A 17,056-nucleotide genomic window follows, 5' to 3' on the forward strand; every position below is an offset into this window, starting at 1 on the left:
TAAGCACACAGATTTAAGTAGCCGAATTAACTGGTAAAATAAAATTATTAATGACTTGGTTTATTATAATTCAAACTATCGAAAAGTAAAAAAATGAATGATCCATTATTGGATTTAATTGTGTCTCAAAACGATCTTTATAGATTTTCAACTCCCAAATATATACTAACTGGTAGAAACAGTGGCTGGCTGAGAGTAACCACTGCGGGTGTATGAGAGTGGCTCCACATTGGAAGTCGCCGTCCCTGTAGAGAGCCGCCTGCCACGGCCAGGCGCCGGCTACTGCTGCATCGCCTCCCACCACCCTGCTCCGGCGCACCCATTCCGTTACATCCCTGTGCAAACAACTTGTTTGTGCCGGTCACAGTTACTTAGTACTCTGAATAGATAGAATCTGCGTCCTCGTATAAAAAGACTTAGACGAATGAGTACGCATCTAAGACCAGCACAAAGAAGTTGTTTGAACGCGAATTACTACAAACACTAGCATTATATTAAAATTATTGTGTGGGTATAGGTATTTACTTATCGGTGGTCAGTAATTTACGGAACAGAAAACAAGTATGAATTTCCCAGGACGTGCCCAGCAGCTTTCCTTGAATGGCAAAGAAACAAGAATGATATTTATGAAGATGTACCAAGAGGCCTCGGATACCACAGTCTGAACGCTGCTGCTTATTTTGAAGCAGTCGAAGTCTCAATTTGCAATGAAATTTTAAAACTTAAATTCATATTTGCTTCAGTAGACAGGTGGTGCGTGCGGACTTAAAACATGCCCTGCCATTGATATTTAACATTACTGCACGCAATCTGAATACACTGTGTTACTGGTGGTAGGACCTCCTGTGAGTCCGCGCGGCTGGGTACCACCACCCTGCCTATTTCTGTCGTGAAGCAGTAATGCGTTTCGGTTTGAAGGGTGGGGTAGCCGTTCTAACTATACTTGAGACCTTCTTATATCTCTAGGTAGGTGGCGCAGTTACGTTGTGGATGTCTATGGGCTCCAAGTAACCACTTAACACCAGGTGGGCTGTGAGCTCGTCCACCCATATAAGTAATAAAAAAAAACGCTTTTCAAACCAATAAACACTAATTTCTTCCAACACATGATTAGCCGAGTTCATTAAAATAAGATTCAAACCTTGGTTGCTGAGCATCAGCGTGTGGTCGTATTCCGCAGTCTAAGTCTGTGCAGCGTACTCGCAATGCCTTCCGTCGCTTGCATGCGGACCGACGGAACGTGAGCCGCGTGTCTGCTGCGCGGGCCCCCGCGTTGTGCCACACCTCCCAGTAGCCGTGCGGACTCGCCTTGCGACCCTCGCGAGCTTCGCGGGCCCAACCCGCATCGCTGATGATACAGTATCGAATTATAGCTCACTGAGTTTCTCGCCGGATCTTCTAGTGGGTCGCGTTTCCGATCCGGTGGAAGATTCTGCGAAGCACTGCTCTCGCTAGGGCCAGTGTTAGTAACACTCCCGGTTTTAGCAGTAGGCAGCGGCTTGGCTCTGCCCCTGGCATTGCTGAAATCCATGGGCGACGGTAACCACTCACCATCAGGTGGACCGTATGCCTACAAGGGTAATAAAAAAAGCCCCGTGAACTTACCTCGTGAACTTACCTACACGTCAATGCGAAGCTGAAATAGCCTCTCAAGGCTATCAGCGTAGTTATAAAAAAAGACATAACCATTGAATTATATAAAATATGTACATGATAATAAATAAAAGAATGTGTGTTCGTTTGTGGTTTACGAAAACTATGCAGCCTGGCTATGGGTACAATAACGATGCGGTCTTGTATTGGCAATGTACCAGAACAACCGATGGGGATGTTTCGTAAGCCATTTCGTATAAAATACATAATAATATAATTCTTATCCGCCTTTATTCATACAAAATACTTTTTTATTTTCAGTTATTTTTTCACTTTATTAATTATTTAATATGTTTTAAGTACTGTTATTAATATTAATCTAATTACAATAGTTTCCTTCATAAATTAATTTTTGGATTACTTAAATTTATCATTATTTATTGTAATTTTTGTCCGTTTGTCTATTATAGACATAGATATCCTCCAACTGCTTCCATAGGCCTCCATAGGCTCCTGTTTCAGCTGTTCTGTTCAGATGCCATTTCGTATACTACTATGTTATAGTAAAATTAAATAAAAATCGAATATAATCGAAATTATTGTAAAATAACGAATTGGATTGAAGGAGACATAGCTTGTAATAAAATTCTGCTACTATTGTAGATGGGCAAGCGAACTGGCGAGACCATCTGGTATTAACCGATAACCGGAACAGATAATGAAAATGAAACACGGCCACCTCGAAATAAGCAGGTGTTTTAAGATAAGATCGAAGTGTCGCACGTAATGCAATGACTAGCCCTACCCTTCAAGCTGGAAAGTATGGTGGATTACCTACTTGTGTGGTTTCTGTTAATATTGTTGATCGAAGGTTTCTAAACATGCCTTGCCATAAAAAAATACCTATCTCACGCTAGTACTACAATGTGGTGACGTCCTATTATGATAATTACCGCAGTTCGATTTGACATTTTTTGAATGCTAAAAAATTTCCAACCGAACTATTATAAACTTCCATACCTTATAGATTTAAATAAAAAAACATACCCACAGTTTTCTTAATAAATTTAGCAACGTATACTCACTTGTACGTCATAGCTCGACACACCGCCCGACCGAGGTCTGGCAATTTTAGTGAGCTGTGCGCCTGCTCAACCACATCGGTAAAACTTTCTACACAGAGTCTACCCCATACGCCACGTTTCCGCACCATGACATAACCTGAGGAAGTAGAAAACCAGTATTTTTATTTATTTATTGCATACATGGGACGAGCTCACAGCCCACCTGGTGTTAAATGTTTACCGGAGCCCATAACCATCTTCAACATTAATGCCACCACACACCTTGAGATATAAGTTCTAAGGTCTTAGTATAGTTTCAAAGGCTGCCCCAACCTTAAAAACCAAAACGCATTACTATTTCACGGTAGAAATAGGCGGGGAGTTGGAACTACCCGTACCGACTCGCAAAAGGTCCTACCACCAGTAACATAAAACATTTTTTTTTTTTTCATTGAGCGGAAATGTCTGTATCTAAATTGTTTATGGGTCGAAACAAACCTTCCTCGTTGTACGGAATGACTTCATTATTTTCTAGCTCGTCCGCTAACGTAACGCAACTCTTCTCATCATCTCCTAGAGGACAGTCAGGTGTTCCATCACAAACTTTGATCATATCAATACATTGACGGGAATTAGCACAAACATATTGTTCTTCTTTGCACCAATCTACAAAACAAATCGATCTTTAATTTACTGCCCAAAGATTTATAGCTAATGGATAAGATTATAATATGTATAAACTTATTTGCTCACCGCATTTATTTTCATCAGAATAATCCCAACAATCAACAACGCCGTCACATATCTTAGACTGTGAGTACTCGGCCTTCAAATAGTCTGCACAAGTACATGATCTCTCGTCTTCCCCTTGAGGGCAATCTAGCAATCGATTGCAACGTGAAGTTAACGGCAGGCAAGGACCGTTTACGCATTGAAATGATGTTAAATTATTACATTCTTCTGAAATCAGAAAATCGCTACAATCTATAGCAAACTGTTAAGATAAAAATGGGATAAATTTTAATTAAACAAAAAAAAACTAATATAGGCAAATAAGAATCACATTAAAAGTCGTAATTTGCTATTAGTATTATTTTACTGTTTACTTTACTTCAAAAATTTGTCTTTAAAGCTAACCTTCTTCAATTACTTCCTTGACAAAGTAAACGTTATTATCCTTAGAAGGCTTGCCGAAAGCCTTGTCCGGTTTTCCAAGTTTGTTTTCATCTTGTTTTGTGGATTGAGCTTTGTTGAAAGTTTTCGTCAATATTTGAAATCCAGCTTGGTTTAATGTGTAGCTAGAAGGAATCGCTTTCGTCGAGATCACACCTCCGGGTGAACGAAATAAAGTATTATTGTTGGAATCAGAAATTGTAGCTAAATTAGCAAGTTGTTTTAATTTTTCGACCGATAAAGAATTTGTTTGATTTACGGGTATTTCCAGAACTATGTCTGGCTCCAACTTCAATTCATACGCAGGTAGATTTTGTGTTTTATTGGCTTGTTTACTACTGACACTGCCTGTTACATGGTAAGAGACCCTATAAGTGCCTTCAGGTAAATCAGTATTTATGTTTCCATCTGGTAAATGTATGTCATCGTTGGATTTAGGAAGTCTGTTGCTGTTTGTTGAACTTTCAGCTGCTTCTATTGCTTCTATAATTCCTGTAAGGTTCTTTGAATCTGTCAAATGATTTAATTCCGTGGGATAACTATTTTCAGTTTTTTTAGTATCAATGAATTCAGATCCATCATCATTTAAATTTTCATTTTCTTTGTAATATTCTTCATTCAAACTACTAACAAGTTTTTGTGGTTCTATGTTTTCACGAAAAAAACCACGTGAATTGTCCTTGTTAGTTTTCAATTCGGGTTTGATTTTAGGCCTTGGCCTCAATGGTCTGTTTACGCCTAGATTAGATTTCGCAGGAAGTAATGTTATTACATTAGTAGTAGTAATTTCCATTTCATAATCCGGTACTACTTCTACAGAGCCCCTCATTTTAGTAAATTCTAGTTCCTCTTCCTCTTCAGTTTCGCTTTCTTCCAATTTTGTACTATTTTCTGTTGTTGATATTTGTGAATACTTTTTAATAATATCTGTTAAATTTTTTAATAGTGAAACCTTGCCGGAAAATTTTGGCGTTGTGTTCGGAAATACAGCTTCGTTTTTCGTTATTATAGCTTGTAAAGTATCATTATAATATTTTTCAGGTGAAGTTTTACTAAACGTGTCGTTATCATTAGTAGAAGTGTTGACTAATTCCCAGGTGTGATGCGGAACAGTTGTACTGGGTATCATTGATACTTTGTCATTAGGACGTTTCGTTGTATTTTCTTTAGTTTCATGATGTTTTTTATCTACAAAAGTTGTGGCAGTCGTTGTAACAGTAGTGTTGACGACTTTTGTAACAAACGTGATTGATTCTGAAGTAGACTTAGGAGTGCTTGCAGTAGAGGACCTGGTCGTCGAGGTGGCTGTTGTTGTTACAGGATATGTAGTAGTATTATTTCTTTTTATGATAGACGCACCATCGACGGAAACTCTCTCTGTATTTTCTTGTTGAGCAAACTGTAAAACACTTAAGACAGCCGAAGCTGTTTTATCTTTAGGTGGTCTTTCAACTGGTTTACCGTCATCCATCTTGCTAGGGTCTTGTTCAGCTGTTGCTTCAACTACGCTACCGATTTTATCAACAGGTATAGGATGTGGTTTTGGGTATTTTGATCCTAAGGTTTCCATGTTCTTTAAAGGTGGAGCAAAAGTGGGAAGGGTAAAACTGGTATAAACCGGACTAGGGGCGTACACCTCGGCTTCTAAGCCCGGATTAACGTTGTATAATCCAGGGCGGCGTGTAGTTGTCAGTCTTTTTTGAACTGGTGGAATTGGAGTAAGCATACTTTCCAGAATAGAAACGTCATCCACGACTTCAGCGACTCCCATTCTATCCTCAGCGTTAAGTTCATCTGGAATTTCGAATTTTGGCGATGCCTTAGGGGTAGAATCGAAATAGGGCTGGGTTATTGGTCTCCATGGTTCATTATCGATAACATGTGGAACAGTAAATAGTGTATCAATTTTAGGCAAGTCTTTATAGTGGTTTTCATTTGTTAAAAGATCAAGTAAAATTTGTGATACATTAGTGGTTGTTGTTGGTGTTCCCATTGTTGATGTCGAAGTTGTTGATGTTGACGTTGTTTTAATTTTAGTTGTAGTCGTGTCTTTTCTTAGTGAAGGCTCAGTTCTTGGTTTAACGTTAAGAGTCGATTTTATTGTGAACGGCCTAGTTTTTGCTGTACTCGTAATTGGCCTTTTAGTAGTAGTTCTTGTAGTCGGTTTTGTAGTTGGTGATTTAGTTGTTGTAGTCACTTTTGTAGTTGTTGCCGGCTTATGTTTATCTTCATGTCTCGGACTAGAACTGTGTTTATTTTCCGTTATATCAGCCTCTGTTTTCGTGATTTGAAATGTTCCTTGTACAACTGGTATGTTCTCTGTGTCTATGTCCGGTTCATCCGGATCAGTTTTCTTAGTTGTCTGATTAGGCTTTACAGTAGTTTTACGAACGACACCCACTCTAGATTGCAAAGTTTTGTCTTTGCTACTTTGGTTGTTTTGTGGTGTTAATGTTTTTTGGTGATTTGTTTCCATGCTTTCACTTAAAGCTTCTTTGACATGTGACTCTGATTGATATGTATGTTCTAAATCCCGCTTGATCACTATACTTGTCGGATCTACCCTGATTTGTCCAAAAGCTGAGTTCTTTGTGTTGATGTCCTGAAGTATCAAATTTTTTAAGGTTTCTTCCACGTTCGATACAGAACTGAAACATAGGTTTCTGTTAGTTGGAAAATTCCAGTATCATCTCAGATATGTTATAGAATATCGTAATACCTTGGTATTTTCCTTCTATCGAGATACAGTCTGAAATGTACATCAAGTCGTCGATCACCGAAGCCTGTCACTAGTGCCCCAGTGAAGGCCTGACGGAGGGGTGAAGGTCCCGAGAATACTTGTCGCAATGATGCACTGTACCGTCGGGCTCGCTCCCGCCACGCCGGACTACCGGGCGCCCCGCCGTACACATCTCCACGTGTCACTCGTAATGTGCCCTCAAAAGCTATGATTGCTGTAAAACATAAAAAAACAATGAGTAAATGTTTTATATTATACTATTTCATTTAAAAAAATGGGCTATTCACCCGTATTGCTTTATACATACATTCGTCATTAAATTGTCTTTGTTACATTATTGTACCTAAAGCTAAAAATATTACTACTATCAACTAACTAATTTAATTAATTTTTATCTTAAGCGGCTCCTGCGTGTTATTAGTATCATGAGCTCAAACAGGTAAATTCCACAGACATGTGTATCTCGGCCTCAAAGAAACCCTACGTTCTAATTTGAATTGAGACTTCGACCTGATAGTTTGAAGATGATGGCAATTAAGCTGTGGTTGTGTGGTCTGGTAGCCACTAACAAATGGACTATCTATTAACTAAACAAAACCTACATTGAATAAAAATTAAAAACTCACGCTCTCCGCTATCTGGTTTTAAAGCTCCCATGTAAAAAGCTAGAGCTGCGACGGCCAACACAGCAACAGCAGCTAGCAAAGCGCCTCCCACTAGCGCCGCTGAACACAAACCTCCACTACGGGTAGTAGGCGCGACACGCGGGTACCCACTACCTGCGAATCTGTACTCGCTCTGGAAGCAAAAAAAAATGATTAAAGAAAATTTACTGGTGGTAGGACCTCTTGTGAGTCTGCACGGGTAAGTACCACCCTGCCTATTTCTGCCGTGAAGTAGTAATTCGTTTCGCTTTAAAAGCAACAGAGCTCTGATCTGTAAGCACACCTTTTCAGAATCCAACCATAAAAAGGCAATGACAAGAGCTAAAAATTCTTATTCGTCAAGACTGATTGCCTACTAACAAAACTTCCTTAAAACAATTCACCAAGCAACTTATCTCAAATAGTATGTAAGTAGATGTCTAAAGATTGTTTTTAGTAATAAGGGCGCAGTTTGCACTCACTTTGTCTTGTTTTAAGTAAATTTTAATTTATTTCTTATTATGACCAAAGGAGTGTAAAAGAAATGAACATGTGCAATTTCAAATATTTTGGTTAAAGGTAAAGAAAATAGTTTTATACTTAGGCAAACTAATAAATAGACAAAAAGTAAAGCCAAAAGTCACATTATTAAATTTATCGTACCTTTCTAATATTTTAATATTTATTTGTTTGTAATATTTTTGCAGAATCTATTATTACTCTATTTTTCTAATTTATATAGGTAGTAATTCTAACCATTTTGTTTCCTCTATAGACATAAAACACTACATACAAAATCAGAATAACGTACTGAGTATTCTTGTGCATAAATTTTCGTAAAAAGTTCAAATTAAAAATATTAAAAAACTTCAAATTAATCTAATATGTAATCAATATTATTTGTATGATAAGTACATTTTTTAATACAAATTATGATATTAATACGCTTTTATTAGCTTTTTTTTTTATTGTCCTTGTAGGCAGACGAGCATACGGCCCACTTGATGGTGAGTGGTTACCGTCGCCCATGGACTTCAGCAATGCCAGGGGCAGAGCCAAGCCGCTGCCTACCGACTTTAAAGCCAACTAAAAAATAGAAAATAAATTTTAATAAATTTGAATTAAAAATAGTGTAAGAAAAAATTATCAGTAGTTATAAATATTTTATGAATAGATATGAGTAGAAGGGTTATTTTGATAATATCCTGAAAAGCACCCCACGCTTTTTTTTACAATAAAATCATTTTTTACACTATTTTTAACTCCAATTAAACTTTATTTTCTATTTTTTTGTTGGATTTTCTATAAAAGCGTATTTTGATAGTTTTTTTAAACTATTATTTATTTGTCATAATTTTAGAGAAAACTATAACTACTTGATAGCGTAAATTATAAATGCAGAAACACGTTTTTTTATGAGACTCGTGTCCGTGTGGTGGGATCTTGTTTTAGTTGTTTCCCTCCTCTCAACACGTACCACGCTGTACGTCCGAGTATGGGAATCGCCTAAGGTGGCCCTTACATCGAGGCACCACCCGCCATTTACTGATGATTAAGTGCGTTTGTCAGTTCAAACGCGCAACAATCTTTCAACAAAACAAGCCCGGCAAAACGTCTGGGAATGTCGTTTCGGTATTCTGATTGTTCACAGTGCAATAAAAATATCGTAATTTAAAAAACAAAAAATAAAAAACAGGCACGTCTTAGGTCCCACCGAGATTTGAACTCGGATCGTTGGATTCAAAGTCCAAAGTGCTAACCATTACACCATGGGACCCCCAATACTATACTATGAAAAGCCAGTACACCCTCAATATCAAAGAACGAAACGATCGATAACATTATTTAAAGTGAATGTTTTGTTTTACAAAAGCTATTAAATTACAGGTCATTTTTAAAAAAAAAAAATTATTCGATATATGTAATTAAATTGACTGTTTAAGTTTACGTTTAAACGATGACGAACAGTGATTGTGATCACGAAAAATGTCTCCAGTGGATTTCTTGGACAACATAATTGCATTCAGACGACGCGACGCTCATTATAAAACGTTTTAAATTTCTACCAGGCTAATTTGAAAATGTTTGTTCATTTGAAAATATTCCCGTGGTTATTTATTTATACATCTTTACACGTACTATATACGCTTTGTTGATAATTCTGAGAATTTTCAAAAAACTAAGGTAAGGTACACTGCATTCCAGAGTAAATATTTATGTATTTTTGTATGGTAGAAATTCTCGGACCTCTGGAGCCCACTTGAAATTACAATTTCGCATATTCCAATTTCTCAAAGAATTCAGTGAAAGAGTTTGAAGAATACCTAGATTTATTTGAAGAAATCCTAATTATCATCGTCATTAAATGAAAAAGCTCTCTCTCTTCTTAGTCTTTAATTAAAATAATTACTTACTTATATGTTTGACAACAAGAGCGAAATATGTTGTATTATTTCGTACATTTCGTGCTAAATGCAATATAACAATGAATATGTAGTGAGAATTTTGAACCCGTGCGACTGCATTTGTACTTGGATATTGGAAAAATATGAATGGAAGTACACCACATGTTAAATTATGTCTTAAAGCTCAGGCATTTTAAAGCAGACTCTAAAGTAACATAGTTTGAGATAAAATCGGAGTTACCTTAAAATTACATAGTTGTAAAAAAATCTTTCCCATTTTAGTCTTAGGTGCTGAAATATATTCAAAAACGAAATATTATAATAGTATTTTTAGCAACGGAAAATAACTAGAGAACGACTGGAACGTAAAAAGGCCAAAATACAGGTTCCACCGAGATTTGAACTCGGATCGCTGGATTCAGAGTCCAGAGTGCTAACCATTACACCATGGAACCGTTCTGCGAGATGTTTAATTTAAGATAACCAAACTAAAATTAGCTATTTGTAAAAAAATTAAATTTTCGTTCCATAAATTACTTATTTTTTTCTATGTATATTACGATATGCTAGAAAATACATTCTAAAATTGAATCTATGCTTTTTTTAAATCTCTAAGTCCCACAAGCGATTTGTTCAATACCATAAATAATGAGGACACAAGGATACATTAAGAATAGACAATAAGACGACACGGTGACCCTGATCCCAATACAACTGGACTACGATAATTATACTAAATTTAGCATTGAAAGCTGTGATTTAAAGCGGCATATAACAAAATTAATGTTAAATTTGTAGATATTTTCAAGTTCAGTGTTAAAGAAAGAAAGACTTTTCTCTAAAACAATCTTTTATTTCGGTATTTCTTCTAACTAATATGACTAGAGGTCCCGCTGTAGTCGAAATTCGACTATAATGAATTGGAATTGTAAGTTTGTACACTATTATGATTGTATTTTATACTTCTATAATCACAAATTTCGCCCAAGATTACACTATAAAAAATATTAACAAAGACAAACAATTTTTAATCTCAATTTGACAACAGACGTCAAGAACAAAAGTTTGACAATAAATAGTATGCATACGTGTGTGCGTCAAATACATGGTATGTAGTGTATGTAATGTTTTCTTTATTGATTTAATGTATCTTTTATGCATTATTTTAAAAAAATATTAACATTGTGCACTTCTTCTCTATATTCTCTATAAGTGTGGAAAATTTCATACTGCTCCGTCCGCGCAATTTTCGTAAAAAGGGATACAAAGTTTTCGCTTCACGTATCTAACTAATATGATATGATTACTAATATTATATTATTGAGTACTCACACCGTCACATTGACATAATGTACGAATTTTACCAAAACATTTAGCTTCACAATTTATCCTGGTGATACGTTGATTTTAATAGGTAAGGTATTAGATAAGAAATGATAAGTTATTGTTTAAATGATAATTTACATTATAATTACAAAGCAAGTTATTATCTCAGACATGTCAAGGCAGAATTGGAAACGGCTACTTATTTGTTCATAATATGTTTATTTGCATGTCATCGAATCTATGATATACCTACGATATACCTACCCTTTTCACCGACTTCAAAACACCTTATTAAAATGAAAATTTGCACACGCATTAAAAACTCATGACAATAGAATAATTTCGCTCTAATATCCTAACCAGTATATTTAAGATAAAGAAGGCGAATCTAATTAATTATTGTTAGTTCCTTTTATTCTAGTGAAGTGTTTTTTTTAACTTTATACTATAATTATAAATTTAATTTTATTTTGCAAATGTGGAAATTTAACTATATTCATGCTAACATTTAGAATTTTTTATTGCTTAGTTTGGTGGACGAGCTCACAGCCCCCCTGGTGTTAAATGGTTACTAGAGCCCATAGACATCCACAACGTAAATGCGCCACCCACCTCGAGATATAAGTTTTAAGGTCTCAGTGTAGTTACAACGGCTGCCCCACCCTTCAAACCGAAACGCATTACTGCTTCACGGCAGAAATAGGCAGGGCGGTGGTACCTGCCCGTGCGGACTCACAAGAGGTCCTACCACCAGTAATTACGCAAATTATAATTTTGCGGGTTTGATTTTTATTACACGATGTTATTCCTTCACCGTGGAAGTAAATCGTGAACATTGTTGAGTACGCATTTCATTAGAAAAATTGGTACCCGCCTGCGGGATTCGAACACCGGTGCATCGCTCAACACGAATGCATCGGACGTCTTATCCTTTTTTTTTTTTTTTTTTTTTTTGTGATTGAAAGATTACTGGTGGCCCGGAGGCCTTTCCAGCTTCACCAGGACAGGTGGGCGAGCAAAGGCTCAGCCAGGAGGGGTGGGATTTGCTAACAACTGCCCGAGCGCCTCCGAAGGAGACCTAACAACTCAAGAGCAATTGCTTCGCGAATGAATCTACTACCGGATCGGAATCGCGACCCACTGAGAAGATCCGGCGAGAAACTCAGCGGGCTGATGCATGGGTTAGGTTGCACGTCGACCTCTTTGTCGAGTTCGACGAGTACGGTTACCGGGGTTCCTTAGCCTGCTCCTAGTGTTAGAGCTGAAGGTATCTAATGCAAGAGTTATTGGATCTGATGGATCCGTAAGGACGTGTCTAGGGCGACGACGGTGACTTGCTCCTGCGTGATCAGGATTCGGGGAGTAATCAGCGGCGGCAACGATACGGCGGTTATCATGACGCATAGCCTTATCGAAGTAACGTTCCGACACTGACTTCATATGTTTACGGATCGATTCGAGGCCCAGGTCGTCGTGTAGGTCAACGTTCCTCACGAACCACGGAGCCCCGACAGCTAACCTGCAAAAGCGGGATTGTAGGGATTGGAGGGTGTCTATGTGTGTGCGGGCCGCGTGAGCGAACACCACACTCGCGTAAGTCATGACGGGCCTTATGCAAATTTTGTAAAGTGTCACCTTGTTCCGAAGGGACATTTTACTCCGCTTACAGATCATGGGATAGAGTCTACCGAGAATAAATGCGGCACGGTCACGGACTGTTTTTATATGCGGGCGGAATGTCATGGATGCATCCAGGATGACTCCCAGGTACTTTACCTTCCTGGTCCAGGGTATAGGTTGGCCAAAGAGGGTGATCGGGGGTGTGATATTTCTCCTCCTAATGCGGGAGGAAATAAGCGGAGAGTTTCCCCTTTGAAATAACACTGCTGTGCTTTTCGCTGGGTTGATGTCTATGTCTTATCCTTTAGGCCACGACGACTTCATGTTAAAACAGAATGGTAGTTAGTAGCTATATTCTGTGTAACTACTTAAATATAAATGTAAAATTGATTTCGCGATGTCCTTTTTTTCTAATTTCATTTAAAATCTGATACATTTGCAGGGCTTACAGTGAATAAATTATTAATATTTTTTAACATTCTAAATGTGTAGGCGAATCGCGGATGAGCGTCGCAGTGACTATAGCTGAATTTGAGAATATTTCGCGCGCGTAGTAGGTATATCCGAAACGTTCGCTGAACTACCAACCATTGTTTAAATTCCTATCCAATCTATTATGCTTGTGGCACTTATACGGTTTAATCTCACGTTTATTTCACATATTCAGTTACAAATTCCGAAAATGTTTGGACTCATTAATTAATACATAATTTCATCTATTTGATAACAATGACAAACAACCGGATTCGATATAAAATTTTACGATTATTTACATTTTATTTATTACTTCCATTTTAGCGTTCGGCTATGTTTTTCAGCTATCGCATTTTACGATTTACGTTTTATAGCTATTTTATGGAAGACTGTTCATGAACTAGAGCTGTGATTAGAAGCCAACTTGAGAAGTCATGTAAGTTATATGAGTCGTCTATTATCAAAGCCGGCAATCTGACTTTTGGACAATGACTGGTAAATCAGAAAAACGATTTATTGACTTTGTATTCCATTGGCAGTCACAAAACTCTTCGGAACGACATCTTAGATAAATAACAGGTTAACTATTAACCTTCATTTAATGCAGGTGTTGAACCGTATTCTTTGAAGGAGACGATTATATTCAAATCAATCTGAATTGACATATCAATAAAATTTTTTTGTCCAAATGCACAGATTGCCACCTTTGATAATAGACGACTCATATAGTAGTTTTATATTTATTATATATAATAGTTTTTATTTTGTGACTTATAATTGTAGAACGTTGGTCTGTAGATAGGCTGAATTTAAAAACTTTTACTTCAATATTAAATTCTAGTTCTAATTGAAACGATATTGAAACAATTAAAATCTACATGCGAATATGTGGCGGATTGTAAGTGTACCTACAAGCAGGTTTCTCTACACTGATATAGTCTGTGGTAGAGAGACAGAAAACCCGCCAAAACTAAAACATGTAAAATAACACTTCTAATACATACACATTGTACATAATTGTAAATGTATAATATATTGTTATTTTACGTTAAATACCACTTGCATAATAATTGCGACAGTTAGTTGTTGTAAACACTAAACATCTTTATTTCCCCAAATACACGACATTAGAAATATAATTCCTTAACGTAGACTAGGTAACGAACATACCTAATACAGAAACAGAACGACATTAAGTTTTTTACTTGTTTATTTAAGTACGTGCTAAGAGAGAAAAATGTACAAATTTAGTATTTTTTATGTTTAGCTTACATGATTATCAATCAAGCGAACTTGTATGTATACACTTTGCTTGTGGACAACAAGCCAGAAACGTTGATGTTGTCTCCATTTTCGTTATCAGATGCAGGATATTAAATACAGCATGTCTATTATTTTTAGCGTTCCCACATCATTAGTTGTCAAAATTGTTTAGTACGATGTTTGTTTTATTGTAATAAGAATTTCATATTTTTTAAAAACTTCAAATGTAACGTGTCAATTATTCTTATTTTATGAATATGATCATAAATTATAAAATTCGCATAGGGAGTTTAAAAATTAAATGAAAAAAATATGAAGTAAAAAGCTACTTTGAAAGCTTTTGTATAATCTTGCATTATTTTCTTTTAACGCATTGATTCGGAAAAAATACGCATTAAAAATACATTGCTCTTAATCAAAATAAATAAAATTCAATTCCCATGAAACACGGCCACACAAGTTATTCTGGATGTTGCGACTGTGACCATGGGGTTCTATTTCAAGATGTCCACTGTTAACCCTTACTGCAGGTATCTTACTGGTCGGCCTTGTAATACCTTGTATATTGAGCATGACCCTATACAGATCCAGTTAGGTGCATCCAGATTAAGTAACATATATATTATCTTGAAACAAGTTACGACTCATTACATTAATATGGTTTGTTTTATCTTTGTAATTCGAGTACCTATGCAGTGTTATGGGGAAAGTACCAGCTTAAAAGAGACAGGAAAGAAACAAAGAGGTTTATCCCTTATCTTTGTGCGACTTGGGATATTCAGCTTAACAGTGATCAATAACACATGATTGAATAAAATATTTTTTATTTATTTATATTACGAACAAGGCTGCCATGTGTGGGTCATGGGTGAACACGATAATGGCATAAACACGGGAACTAATTTGTGGGTAGCATTGAACAAATTCGTTTCTTGCTGCAGCATCATCATGCAGCAATGACATAATCGCGAAACTATGATTAATAACAATTCATTACGTACGGTAATTATGCTGTAACCAAACATTGGAGCTTAAACGAAAACTCTCCTTAGTAAAGTACTTTGTTAATAATATTGCATTCAACTCTTCTTAAGCTATTTTTAAAGCATCAAGATCGACATCATGTGAGCCAAAGTGATATCGTTAACAAAAATGGAGTTATATATGCCGAGAAAAAAAACTAAATTTTCCCACCGATGTAGCGGAGAAAAACAATACTTAGATTCAACTCAATCCACTCGATTGGTATCCCAGTTTATAAGTGACACACAAAAATCCGGCTCAATACAAAATTCTAGGTAATAATAAACTATAATGCTCAAAGTATATATATATATAACTGTAATACATATATATAAATATATAGTTATACATCTAATAATAGTTATACAACTTACTACTTAATTTGTATTTAATTGCATATTTTTAGTATTTATTTGTATTTAATCGTATGTAAGTCTATCTTATATTGTATTTCTTTTTCACATGTGTAAGTATATAACTATATATTTTTACGTAAGTTTATAGCACCGTCCATTCTAGTTTGCTTATTCCTCTCCCTGCAAAGTTACATGGAAGAGATCGCTTTCAGCGATAAGGCCGCCAATTTATGTCACTGTCTATTATTTGTTTTATATGCTTACTCTGTACATGTGGTGTCAAATAAAAAGTTATATGTATTATTAAGTTGCACTTAAAAACCTTCTTCTGGCTCTTGTCTCACATAATATGGGATCAGCCCGGTAGGTCCTCATCTGCGGCTTCGGGATTTGGCATGAATTTACGATTAAATAAATAAAAAGCACATTGTACTAAAACCCTAATACAGTTTTCATTTGTCGACAAAAGTCAGGTAAGATGCTCAAGATGTTGAGTAACGAAAATCTAGGTGCATCACAGTAAATATTTATACTCGTTTAAGTAAAAATAAAGAGTAGGCGGTGGCTTATCATTAGGTAGGCCAACGAGCGTGTACACACAAAGGCTTTAAGAAAGGGATTATTGTTTTTCGTTATTTTTATTGCAGGGTACTTACTAAAGATTGATAAGATTATTAAAATTATATTACTTAATGTTACTTTGTAATTTTATTTGACAATAAAAAACAATGATTCTTTAATTTCATTGTTTAACGTTAATACAAAATAATTTTCATGATTTACCGAAGTTCTTTATGAACCTAACACATAAATAAAAACTAATATATAATTTCTTCAATTTATGGTAACACATGCTAAGCACTCTTCTTTTTTTTTTTTTTTTTTTTTTATGATTGAAAGTTTACTGGTGGCCCGAAGGCCTTTCCAGTTTCACCAGGACAGGTGGGCGAGCAAAGGCTCAGCCAAGAGGGGTGGGATTTGCTAACAACTGCCCGAGCGCCTCCGAAGGAGACCTAACAACTCAAGAGCAATTGTTTCGCGAATGAATCTACTACCGGATCGGAATCGCGACCCGCTGAGAAGATCCGGCGAGAAACTCAGCGGGCTGATGCATGGGTTAGGTTGCACGTCGACCTCTTTGTCGAGTTCGACGAGTACGGTTACCGGGGTCCCTAAGCCTGCCCCTAGTATTAGAGCTGAAGGCATCTAATGCAAAGGTTATTGGATCTGATGGATCCGTAAGGACGTGTCTAGGGCGTCGACGGTGACTGGCTCCTGCATGATCAGGATTCGGGGAGTAGTCAGCGGCGGCAACGATAAGGCGATTATCATGACGCATAGCCTTATCGAAGTATCGTTCCGACGCTGACTTCAT

At 36.5% G+C, this 17,056-nt stretch overlaps 1 protein-coding gene and 2 non-coding genes across 6 annotated transcripts in view; all 3 read right to left on the minus strand.

The window, feature by feature from the left end:
* Window positions 1-17,056, minus strand: part of LOC101737507 (uncharacterized) — a 64,870-nt gene that overhangs the window by 3,378 nt on the left and 44,436 nt on the right. The window contains exons 3-10 of one of the 4 annotated variants that reach the window (XM_062668724.1): window positions 7,197-7,368; window positions 6,550-6,784; window positions 3,795-6,478; window positions 3,411-3,614; window positions 3,156-3,323; window positions 2,679-2,814; window positions 1,142-1,348; window positions 171-305 (exon numbers count right to left, since the gene is read on the minus strand). In XM_062668724.1, coding sequence (XP_062524708.1) covers window positions 171-305; window positions 1,142-1,348; window positions 2,679-2,814; window positions 3,156-3,323; window positions 3,411-3,614; window positions 3,795-6,478; window positions 6,550-6,784; window positions 7,197-7,368 — 3,941 coding nt within the window. Of the gene's footprint in view, window positions 1-170; window positions 336-1,141; window positions 1,349-2,678; window positions 2,815-3,155; window positions 3,324-3,410; window positions 3,618-3,794; window positions 6,479-6,549; window positions 6,785-7,196; window positions 7,369-17,056 lie in introns of all 4 variants that reach the window. The other 3 variants (XM_062668723.1, XM_038010832.2, XM_012693777.4) reach the window with 3 other exon arrangements.
* TRNAQ-UUG (transfer RNA glutamine (anticodon UUG)) lies at window positions 8,920-8,991 on the minus strand. Its single transcript has one exon. It is a non-coding gene; the product is annotated as a tRNA-Gln (tRNA).
* TRNAQ-CUG (transfer RNA glutamine (anticodon CUG)) lies at window positions 10,003-10,074 on the minus strand. Its single transcript has one exon. It is a non-coding gene; the product is annotated as a tRNA-Gln (tRNA).

The sequence above is a fragment of the Bombyx mori genome, chromosome 5, assembly GCF_030269925.1.
Source record: "Bombyx mori chromosome 5, ASM3026992v2".
NCBI lineage: Eukaryota > Metazoa > Arthropoda > Insecta > Lepidoptera > Bombycidae > Bombyx > Bombyx mori.